We start from the raw sequence: 12452 nt of genomic DNA on the forward strand, positions 1-12452 counted from the left end.
ACACTTACAATGAAATCTGACATCTAAATACTACGTCTTAAAGCATCCTAGCTTGCTTGGATCATTTTCTGACTTCTGAGTAATATTAAATGCACTAAAATATTTAACAAGTGTAAAATCTTTAAAGTATGTCTGTAATTCCTAAAGCAATATTGATGAAAAGTAATTTGGTCAGACTATGAGTTCGTGCTTTTTGTTTGTTTTTGTTTTTTTTTTTTTTTTCTTTTTCTGAGTGTATGTTATACCTAAAGCTTTAGTCATAGCACACAAAGGGAATGGTTTAATTCATTTTAGCTTAGTGGATATCTGAAAAGCTAATAGTCTATTATGAAAAAAAAAAAAAGAAGAGCAAATGCTTAAATTATCAAGAGTATCTGCATCTCAGACAGCCATTTTTCTCCCTTTGCAGAAAGAGATTACACTGAGGACACAGAGGATTTTTCACTCTTTTTTTTTTTTTTTTTTTAAAAACTGTATTATTTGTTATTGTTACTATACTGTCCTCATGAAAACAAATCAGTAAAGGACCCATGTCATAAGGTACTATGTATTGTGTAGGTGTGTAATAAAATGAGCACTGCTGATGCCTTCTGAGAAATTGGGTTAGACCTCGCATGTTTCCAGCGGAGAAAGTTATATTTCGTAGCTTTGTTCATTTGTGTGGAATGATGCCTTTTAATTGTGTACTCTGTTGTGTTTGTGTCTATGTCTTCGGTGGAATTTCAGTGGCCCAGGGTATCTTGGCTCAGTTGGAAACATATAAGGAAGTATTGTTGAGATGTACAGGAATGAGTGTTTGAAGAATTAGATTCTAGTTGGAGATGCAACCATGATTTAACTGAACTTTAGGAGAGCGAACTTTAGCTTATAAAGGGAGCTAGTTGGTGGGATCCCATAGGTAGCAGCTCTGAGGGATAAGCTCAGGAAAGCTGTGAGGTCCTTAAGGACAACCTCTTCCTGGTGCAAGAACGGTCCATTCCAGTACTCAGGAAAATTAATAGGTATGTTGGCAGGCTGGTCTGGTTAAACAGGGAGCTCATGGTAGAGCTTCAGCATAAAAATGAGGTCAGCAGGAGGTGGAAGCAGAGGCAGACTACTAAATGAGTGGATTTGTGGATGAGGGGCGGGCAGTAGGTGTCATTTACCTCGACTTCAGCAAGGTGTTCAACACTGTCTCTCCCAATATTCTTGTATCCAAGTTAGGATGTTGCAGTGTGGGTAACTGGACGACAAGTTGGGTTAAAAAAAATGGGTTGGATGGTCAGGGTCAGAGGGTTGTGGCTAATGGGTCATACTCTACCCGGAGGCTGGTATCGTGGGTTTCTGCAGGAGTTTGTCCTGTTTAACAGCTTTATCAATGTCCTGGAGGAGGAGGTGGAGTACATGCTCTTCAATGCAGATTACCGCAAACTGAGGGGACGCAGTCAATACGTTTGAGGGCAGGGCTGCTATCCAGAGGGACCTAGACTGGCTGCAGGAATGAGCCAACAGGAACCTCATGAAATTCCACAAGGAACAAATGCAAAGTCCTGCACTAGGAAAGGAGCAACCCCTTGCCGCAGTGCAGGCTGGGGCCTGCCTGTCTGGGCAGTAACTGTTGAAAAGGAGCTGGAATGAGTTCAGCAAAGGTCAGCGGCTGGAGTGCCTTCCCTGGGAGGAGTGGCAAACTGAGATGGTCTGTGGACCACTGGTAGCCTGGAATGCCGTGATTTGCATCTTATAGAATAATATTGGGTTTGTTTTTAATAGTATACTTGTGGTTTTGTTTTGATTTCCCTCTGACCTCTGGGGATGTGGGGGGGAAGTTTTTTGAAGGGATGCAGAGATATTTGTGAGAAATGCTGATGACTTGTGATAGGCTTTTGGTCTGAAAATCTTGGAAGACTCTAATGTAACTATTATGGCAAGAATACATTCCAAAGAATATTTGGCAGTTTTGTTGAGTAAGGTTCATCTTACTGCTCTTGGTGAAGGAAGTAGATACATGGTGCTCTACATTGGCTTGTAGAGGAAGGGCAGCTTCATCAGAAGCTTCTGACACCCAGGCAGTAGCCTGCTCAGGTATATATTTTTTTGATGTGTGATCTGCATTTGAGCAAGCCATCTTGGGTGTTCTCGCATACGTGATGCTGCAGTGCTCGCTCCTGCTCTCATGTGGCTTGCTGTGTTGCCACTTAGTTGTCACTGAGTTTCTTGGAGATAACTTTATTTTCAGTGATGTATATTGATATTCTTTGGGTTAAAGGTTCACTATTGATGGAAGTTTTTTATTATCAAAAGGTGAAACGTCTTGTAACTCACTAGACTGCTAAAGATGCCAAACTTTTAATGCTGTCACTGTAACAGCAAATCTTTAGTTGTGCCTGACATTCATGTCGCTGGATTGCAGGAGTATAGGGAAGATGGAATTATGCATGGGAGATGAAGCAAGTACTGAATAAATTAAAGTTCTCACTGTCTGTGTGACATGCAAGGTGTTCTGTGAACGCTTTCAGGTGGCTGGGTATGTCCTTGTAAAATGGTACTGAAATTAGAAGGAAAAACTAGCAAATAATGCAACTTTTACATCTGGTTTTTTACTTTTAGTTCATAGTAATTTGGACTTCAGGGCTGTGGAAGGGCTTAGTTCACTCCATGTCCTCAAAGTACAGTATTAACCTCATCAAAAAGATGGTGCGTAATTAATGGAGGGTTGGATAGACGTGATGAAAATATTAGAGTAGGCAAAAAGCCCTAATTTAATTGTTTAAAAGTCTTGGATTGTTGAGATACACAATTGTGTTAGAGAAGCATCTACAACCTTACGAATGCTCATCTCTCTTACGAACAGAAATTTTTTAAGGTGTGAATGAAAAAGCCTGGATGTGCCTGGGGCACTTCCCCGTACTATATTCCCAACATTTGTCCAATTCAGAAGTAGCGTTTTGATTCTTCACCGAAGTACTGTCTTTGAGGTGTCATCAAGACTGCGCATTTGGGCTGCCCACTTTAATTGTGTTTCAAGTGCTGATAGATCCAGTGGAACAACAGACATTTTAAACAAATCGCCAAAGGTAGAACAAGAATGGATGGCAAAAGGTGTTGGAACTTCTCGTGCAAATGTCATATATTTAAGCTTATAGTCTGATGTTACAACGAACCTCATCTAACGGTCTCATGTCTGATCATGTCTGTCCCTGTAATAAATTGGTGTCCAGTGATCTAAATCATCCAGAAACACCCTACAAGAAGAGTTTTGTACCAGCTTAGCTCCCTTAGTTGAACCTTGTCTATTCATAGAAGGGAAGTAGGAGCACACACAAGAGCAATAGTGTCACTTCCTTTTTGGTGACGACCACCTTTTGGAACAGCTTTGCAGATTATGTCAAACTTAAGTTTTTCTTTCCTGAATCAGCTGGTTAAGCAACTTCACCACCGGTCGTTGAAGTGCTAGTGCTAGTGGAAGGGAATAAACCAGATCATGCAATTAATGGAGATGGAGAGCACAAGCAGGGCTCAAGTGGTCTGGACTGTATCTTCAGACAGAGAGTGTTGCAAGATGAAGCAATCCTCAGGCTTTTGTAGACTAGAATTATTTTTTTTCTCCTAATATTGAAATAATATTTTGATGTTGTTCAAGGAAGGATTAACTTCTTTTTTTTTAAACAAAAAATAACTTTTACAGGTAAATTAGTAATAACAATTAAAAAAGCCAACCCAGCTAGCCCCCTGAAATACCTTATTTGTATCTCAGCATAGTAGTGGACTGCATGAAATACATACACTTAAATATTCTCCAAGAAATGACATTTGTGTTAATGTTAACCCTCCATGTGTGGGAGGCATTTAAGGCTAGAATTTCAGTAACTGATTCCCGTTCCCCCCTCTCTCCTTCTGCTCCCACTATTGCTTTATTTGTAGTTAATCAGTGTTGTAAAGGGAACTAAAGAACTGAATTCTGAGTTTGCAAGGGTTCTGCAAATGGAGGAATTACGTTTTTGAGAGCTTGTGGGATTGAGTTGTGTTTTGGGGTTTGTTCCCCCCCCCCCCCCCCCCCCCCCCCCCCCCCAGTAAGGATCAGGGAGAAAGCCAGTATATCCCATGAATATTGTCAAATATTAGGGGGACATTTGATTGATTTATTTAGGGGTTTTCGTTTTACAAGTGATAGAGAACTTTTGATACTCTAGATGAAATTTAAAGAAAGAATACTCATGTGTCAGGTCCTGTTCTACTCTTATGTATAAGTAACTAGGTCTCAGGCCGAGGTAGATTCATTGCGATGATAGTCAGCTTCTTTTATAGTTTTTTCTTTTACAAATGGTTTTCTGTGTGTGTGGCTTTTTGCAGATAGGCAGAATTTATCTTTCAATGGGCGTTCATTTGGAAGTGTCATTTTTGTTTCTATATATTCTTAGAAACAGGTAATTCTTATGTACCGCATACTGTGTGCTTTTTGGTCTCAAGTGGATTTGTTGAAATTAACTTTCATGCTATTCTGCTTAAGGCTGCATGTGCTCTATTAGGGTTTACTGAGTGCAGACGTTTGCTCTAAAAGTCTTTCGGAGTATTTGTGCGGTACACATATAAAACAATTTTTGTCGTAGCTAGTATAACAAACATATCCAAAGTATTTGCTTAGAAATGGCTTGCGAGTTAGAAGTTAGAATCACCTGCTTTTTGATGTGGAAGCACAAGATTCGTGCATGCTAAAACATAATCTTCCAGTAGTTAGCAGAAAATCATGTTGAAAAACAACTGTTGGTGGCTGGCATGTGATTCTTGTGTTAATTTATAGTGCTTCAATAAGCTTAATTACGAAAGCCAGGGAAACTGTCTCTAAAAACACAGAGAAAAGAATTTAACCTGGGAGGAAAAGATTGTGCACAGTTCATGGAGCCCCTTGTAAAAAAGCATGTAGTAATGAGTTTTAAGGACTAAATGGTTATGCATTTATGCATGGAATATGTGCCATTGCCTTTTACTAGTTCTGAGTACTGAATTGTTTGTAGTTAAATCCTGGCAAAGTTTTAGATCTTTGAGCATAGACAGTCAGAGCCTAGCCTTAGGCTGAACTTTTTGAAAATGCCGCCAGAGTTTATAAAATGTTCCTGAGGCAGACTTGTGGAAAGTCAGTGTGGAGGTTTTTTTTATTGTGGTTTTTTTTTTTTTTGTTTTGGGTTTTTTTGTTTTTTTTTTTTTTTTTTTTTTTTTTTGTTTGTGGGTTTTTTTTTTTTTTTTTTTGAGTTTTGGGGTTTGGTGGGTTTTTTTCATGTTAGAATTAAATAAAAATCTATCTGGTAACATGGGGCTTTTTTTCATCCTTTTTTTTTTTTCTTTTTTTCTTAATTTCAGTTACATTATCCATTAGAAATCAGAATGTGACAGAAGATGATGCCTGTTGGCACACAGTTGTTGCAGGCCTTGTTGGAAATCTCCCATGTATGTTCTTGCAGAAATCAGAGTTCACACGTGCTCAAGTTCTTGGTTCATATTGAGAGTTAAATGTCCTGAAGGTTGCCAGTAGTAGGCATTGAACTATTTAATATTTACTCTGAAATTTCAGCCTTTTGACTTCTCTAGTACGTGCTGTGCCTGAGCACCAGAATAAAACCCAGCTATTTCTCCTTTGTCCTTCAGAGACCTTCCTGGGATTATAGGTCAAAAAGACCAGATAGCTGGCTAAGATAAAAGGGTATGTAATTGAAAGGATTGTTAGAATAGAAGTCATTTGGAGCAGTCTGAATGATTTTGCTATCTTAAAGAATAAAATCAAAAATATTGATATTTTTAATGAAATAAAACCAATGACTAAATTAGAACTGTTTGCTTTCACCAGTATTAGTCTTGATAGCACTATGCGAGGAAATTGCCATTCTGCTATATAGCATCCTCTCTGGTTTTATAGTAAAATGTATTCTTATCAAAATTGTCTTTCCACTGACTACAACTGTCAATAAAATGAAAAGAAGTGAGGGACTGCTATAAAGGGATAATGTATCAAAATATTTCTAAACCAAGCCTCCAAGGAACTGGTAAGAGATCATTGTGCAGGACAAGGAGACCTCCAAGTAATAAAACCTTGTGGTTTTAATAGTAAATGCTACTTTTCTTTCCATCACAATTTATTTACCAGTTAGAGAATTTTCAGTGTGATATTAAAGAATACTTCAAATGTGTGGTTTATCACATTAAGATGAAAAGAAAAAGCTTTGTTTTATTCTTTGATCTTCAGGCTGCAGCAAAGTGTTACTAAAACTCTTCATCACTTGTCAGATCAGGCAGGTTAAGTATATTGTATAGTGCTCCTTCTTGAAAGCTTTGTACTAGTTGTTTTTTTAGTTAAACAGAAGGTAACCACTTAGAGACCTTTTCATCTGCCTCAGGGGAACAGTATGCAGTTTCAGCTACTGCTATGATTTTTTTTTTTTGCCAAGACTGGTTTGCACGTGTACTGAACTTCTTGATTTTCAATGATCTCATGTTGAGATATATTACTAAAGTTTTGGGGAACACCAGACTGCAAATTGCAATTTTCAGGTAATATTACCTGTTTTTTGAAATCTAGATTTAAAAAATAGAGTAAGGACATGCTTTCTTCCCTTTGATTGCAAGGTTTGTTGTGTACCTCTGACAGTGCTTCATGAAACCAGTTTATCTGATTCTCATTTTTAGCTTCATTAACCATGTTTGATTTCACCTAATGTTAATCATCTGAAAAATAGGCATCTAATCTAAGCTAGGTATTTAGGCTAGGGGTGAGATACGGTGGTTCATCCTGTCCTGTGAAAGCCTTCTATTTCTCCTTAATCTCTCGAGCTTTATACAGAAGGAGTGGAGATGAGTGGTTCATCCAAGATGCTTGATTTTTTCTTTTTCTTCTTCCTCATTTTTTTCTTCTCTTTTTTGGTGAGAAGGAGGCAGCTTATCATAAGAGAAAGGACTCAATTATCCCTGATGTTACAAAGTGACATTTCTCAACAGGGGGAGATGGCACTGAGTATTCTGAAATTTAAGTAGAAAAAGTAGTATCTGCAGAAATTGGTAGAAAGAATTAATAAAGGCAGTGATTATATAGAAGAGTGACTTCAATGCTAATCAGAAACCTAAGGAAACTGTAATTTTTGGAGAAGCAGCACTGGATATCACATTACATCACTTTGTCAACTAAGTTTTGACTGAGTCTGTTTCTGTGCCAATCTGTCTGTTGAAGAGATTGCTGAACACACGGGCTCCTTTTAACCTGCTCTGTCATATGCAGAGGAGAGGAGAGAATGTTTTACTCAAAGAAAAAGTGAACCTCATATATTTTTGAATTAACCGGAAGCTTCTTTGCTGACAGATTACTCTTTCTCCTTAGGATTTTCGTATCTGAACTCTTGCCTGCTAGAACAGCCTCTTTCTTTCTTCCTGCACCTTTTATTAAATTCCTGAATTCAATTTCTAGTATTTGAGACACTTCTAGCTCTTGCATTTGCTCGTTCATGCTGGGTTAATGTGCTACTTGGTGACTACTCAAGGCAGTTTATTACTAGAATGGAGTCGCATCTGCTTGGTTTTGGCAATACTGCTACTCATTGCATCCTTCTGTAGTATCTTGTTTTCCTTATTGCTAACAACTTAGAACACTAAAAAGCTATCAGTGGTGGAGATGGTGTAAGTATTACATCAGTTTAGAGACCAGTCATTTGAAAAAGTTGTTTTTGTTAGCAGATCTCATTACCTGTTATTAAAAATGTAGGTGTTGGATTGTTGTTGTGAGAATTTTAAAGATTTCAGCATTTATCCTTTATTTTTGTATGATTTCTGAATAATGAAAATAGTCAAACATCATAGTTTCATATTGTTTACCATCAGTTTTCAGTTATTATTACAAGCAGTATTACAGTGCTAAATATTGGGCTGAAAATACTTCTGTTACCACATTTCAAAGTTGACAATACTGTAGCTGTCTGCTGACAAATCCGGTTTTGCTGAAGTTGGAGGAAGACGCTTGACGATGTTTTGTCTGTCGCGTCCACTTTCCTCAACAGAAACATATCCTTGCTCCTGTGCGAGGAGTTCAAGTGCCCTTGATACTGTTGTGATGCATATATTTGAAATGTGTACATTGGCCATTTCTAATCTGACTTCTACCTTCTTGTGTCCTACCATTAATATTACATGAAATAAGTGTTCTGTCACTTTGCTACGAAAGCTTGACTTTCAGATTATTCTCTAAAATAAACGTGCTGCTCTATGGGATGTAGGAAACTGGAAACGTTATCCTCAGGACATAAGAAAATACTTGTAGATTCTCCTGCACTTCCCTTTCTAAGTCAGTGATTTTCATTTACAGGACCGTGTTACAAATGCTGTTTAAATTCTTTTCCTTGTATCCTTCTCGAGTCAGCAGTGATGAGACTGAATGTGCTGTAGTTTGCATCTGAGCAGAATAAACAAACTCTGGAATTACTGTTTTCTCTGCACTGATACAAAACATCCATGTATCAGCCTGTTGTTATAACTTGAATGAATGAACAGGAGATTAGATTTGAGCACACCACAACAGCTGTTAAAGATCCACTTATTTATCACTGCCGGCTTCTTTGTACCTAATTTAGGTGAAGTGATTGCTTTCAGACTTTGTGCAGAGTTTCAGTGCCCATGTCATTGCTAAATAAAATTATGACTTGATACGGAGATGGTTACACTTTTTTTTGCTGAATATTCAGCTTCTACTGGAAAATTTTTACTCCCTTTAAAATTTAGTGCTAAGTTGTTAGATTGCTTTAAATGTACAGTGTAGAAGTTTGGCATCTTGATTTATCTTTCCATGCAACTCCAACCACTGAGAAATCTGGTTAATAGGATCAGCAAATATATTGATGAGTGTTATCTTTGGGTGAAACACTTTTTTTCTTTCCTTTCATTAACCTTTACCTGTAAAGATGCACTTTCTCTGCTTGTTTTTTTTCACAGTATCATTGCATTATGGCCTCTTACGTAATTTGTTTTTATGTTCCCTCTTTCCCAGAGTAACTTTCAAAGTTATTAACCAGTTTTATCCAAACTAGTCAGAGAGGTAGATTTCTCAAGGATAATTAATTTATTTACATGTTATCTGAAAATTTGCAAATGGATTGGTGACAATAGTACTATTGCAGTGTTTCCTGATATGATTATTGACCAGCATTATATATCATAGGTTATCTTCATACTGTGGAACTGATTTGCAAAGTGAAAATAACTGCTGGTGTATCCTCCAATGCATGTTGCAACTTACTTTATTTGAATATTAAGGCTTTTGTTCCACTCCTAGAAATTTCCTCAAAAGGATGTGTTCAGGATGCCTGGGGGAAGCTCCTTACTGGATGTGGGTCTGCTGCAGAATGGTTACAAAGGTCTCTCTTTCCAGCAAGTACCCATACCTTTTCCATCATTATTGTCATATTCTTTTTACCATCATTAGTGTCTTTTCCTAGTTTAATTGTAGATTTGCCTCTCTGAATGCCATATCCTTTCCCTTCCACCTTATCAGTGCTTTGAAATTTCCATCCTCCTTCTTACCGGATTTCTTCACCAGTCCCTTTCCCTTCAAAAAGGCTGGTCTCCTTGGCCAGGAGGGGAATGGTACCTCTTGCTGTGTCCGCTTGTGCGTAACCCGGTTCAGAAAAAATTCAGAGCATTACTGGTGAGAAAGGAAAGATGGTTTGATGATAGGGTTGAGCTTGGAGGAGATAAGGATATGCAGAGACTTGCAGCAAGAGCTTTTGCAGCTGTACCTGATGCATATAGAATCATAGAATCATTTAGGTTGGAGAAGACCCTTAAGATCATCGAGTCCAACTGCAGAAAGGCAGAGGCAGGGGAATGCTGGAGAGTTACAAGACTGTGGAAAAGCCTATACATCAGTGAGCCTGGGGGATTTGGTAGAGCTTGGGTCAATATGAAGTGGGGAGATGCTTTGGGGCAATGCAGGCAAATAGGCCAGACTAGGTTTTGGAAGGTCCTGGAGCTAGCAGTTGTGCTGCTGTTCTGGGTATGCTTTCTGATGCTTGGCTGTCACACGCACTTGAAATTCAGCAGCTGAAGGGAAGGAACTTGGTGCAGAAAGTCACCATTCTTTGAAAACAGCAGTGGGATAGGACAAACGAGCAGTTGCTCCCCTCTTTAGTAAAATTCAAAGATAACTTCTTAAATTTGATGTGTCTTGTGATAGCTTTAAGTAACAGAGTAATTGCGAATTAGTGGTGGATGCAGGCTTTGGTGTGTGATCATATTAGTACAGGATGGTCATTTGGAACCACAGTTTTACAGCATTACCTACTGTGTGACCACTCAGGATGCCGGGAGACGGGCAAATTACGCCCTACTACAGGACAGGTAGGCAAAACTCTCCTATAGTATGTTGTGCTACTGATCAGTCAATACAAGTGCGCTGGTAGGCAGTCACTGTGTGCGTAACTCTGGGCCAGCCGTAAAATTCACCTTCTTTGTTTAAATAGTACAGTGACATGAGAGAAGGTAGGGTTATTGTCTATGTAAGAGGAATAGAACATAAATCCACAAGAAGCCACGTTATCATTAACTAGTTGCTTATGGGAAGGAAACTACTGTTGGTTTTTAATTTCACAAAGCAGGGAGAGAATTTCCTTTGGCATTTGGAGCTGTGAGTATGCAGCTGGCTTTGGAAATAGTGTAAGCAGTAGTGAAGGGGTTGAATGTCAGAAGGCTGATGAAGCATCATCATCATGAAACTGTATCCTCCAGCAAATACCAGTTTTCTTTCTTTATGTTTATTTGCCTTGCCCTCTTTCTCCTGATTGGTTGTTCAGATTGATTTGGTACAAAAGGACAGGTTCTATCATAGGCCACGATAAGATCATTTGAAGTTACCAATATGTGAGTGTGAATGGAACACAAAATTTCAGTTTAGGTTGAAAAGTTAGGTGAATAGAAATTTATATTTTGCAAACATTTATCTGTAAAAAAGAAAAAGGAAAAAAGGAGTGGGGGTTTGTTCCTTATAAATGTGTACAGTTATTTGCACTGTGTGTATGGAATGCACAACATCAGAAAATAACATTATTCTTTATTCCATTACCTATTCATGTTAACTCATGCCATTCAGTCACTCATTAGAAGTCTTCACTTAACCTTCTTTGGGTAGCAAGGCCCGTTCCCTATGCTTTGAACCACATTTATATAAAAGCAGGGCCCCCTACCTCACAAACAGTTGGTACATGGACATTTGACAATAAAATTCAATGCCTGGAGCTACTCTGAGCCTGTATTCCCACCAATGGACAGGTATGTGAAAATATCTTCAACAGAGGGCTTTCTGATTCAGAGCGATTAGCAGCTTTGTGAATGTTCTTATTCCTGTCCAAAGTGACTGCAATCCAAAGCTGTAATTGGGTAAAATTGACTTCTCAGTGCCACTGATAGTGTGCAATCACAGCTGGAGAATCCTCTTTAAAGATGCTGGTAGTAGATGAACTGAACATCAAAATTTGCTATTTATGTAGGCTTGACAGTACGGAGAGTCCCATTTGGGAGTGCTGGCCTGTGCAATAGCAGTTAGTAATTCTTTGCTATTAGTGGTAACTTCTAAATGTAAAACTAAAGTGATGTTTTGGTTTATAAACACTTTTACCTAGTGATTATGTGTAGAAATACATAATTATTGCACTGTCTTCTATAGTGGTAGAAGACATTCATTGAAATACATGTGGTGAAAGAATTTAGAAATTATTTTGTCGAAGAAAATAAAAGGGATACCAGTAAATTTCCCCATACTGTAAGATAAAATAGCTTTACAATAAACTTATGAACCATAAAGATCAGGAACTGGACAATTTAAATTGTCCTGAAAGTACACTGCATGCTTAATCCTGTTGAAAGCAGAATCATAAAATCCTTTCCATCATTGCTTACAATATGATTATTTTTTAAAATGTTGAATTATGGAATCCTGATGCTTTTTATCCATTGTATTCAGCAAGAAAAGCCTTACAGTGTATGTATAGTAGGAATTACTAGCACAGACAGCTGGAATAGCAAGTCTCTCAACTGATGTATTCAATCTAAGGGTATTCTGCCAGTGATAGCCTTGTAAAGGTATGTGATGCTTCCATTTAATCTTTCTTTTTTTTTTTTTTTTAATTATTTAAAATGAACAGGACAGCAAAATGACTTACAGCTAAATAGCTGCTGAAATAAGTTATTTCATATATATACACTTATATTATGGAGGTGGGTGAGAAGGATGGCTTATTAAGAAGGTTTGGCTGAAATTATTCACAACCTTGTAAGGGCATTGAGAACAAATTTAAAAGTTACAGTAAAGCTTCACATAGTCATGTAGCTGGCAGAGCAGGAATTCCTAGCAAAAATAAAAATTAGGTAGATTTTTATGTTAACTGGCTTCTTTAACTCAATCCACTTATTGGTTGTAAATGGGTTATTTTATTAGTTGTCATATGTTTCAA

At 37.9% G+C, this 12452-nt stretch overlaps 1 protein-coding gene across 7 annotated transcripts in view; it reads left to right on the forward strand.

Moving 5' to 3' along the window:
* CHCHD3 (coiled-coil-helix-coiled-coil-helix domain containing 3) overlaps positions 1-12452 on the forward strand; it is a 158058-nt gene that overhangs the window by 4801 nt on the left and 140805 nt on the right. For 4 of the 7 annotated variants that reach the window (XM_030015475.1, XM_030015476.1, XM_030015477.1 and 1 more), the window contains exon 3: positions 5335-5421. The exons of the other annotated variants lie outside the window; for them this stretch is intronic. In XM_030015475.1, coding sequence (XP_029871335.1) covers positions 5335-5421 — 87 coding nt within the window. The remainder of the gene's footprint in view (positions 1-5334; positions 5422-12452) is intronic. 7 annotated transcript variants of the gene reach the window in all.

The sequence above is a fragment of the Aquila chrysaetos genome, chromosome 5, assembly GCF_900496995.4.
Source record: "Aquila chrysaetos chrysaetos chromosome 5, bAquChr1.4, whole genome shotgun sequence".
Lineage (NCBI taxonomy): Eukaryota > Metazoa > Chordata > Aves > Accipitriformes > Accipitridae > Aquila > Aquila chrysaetos.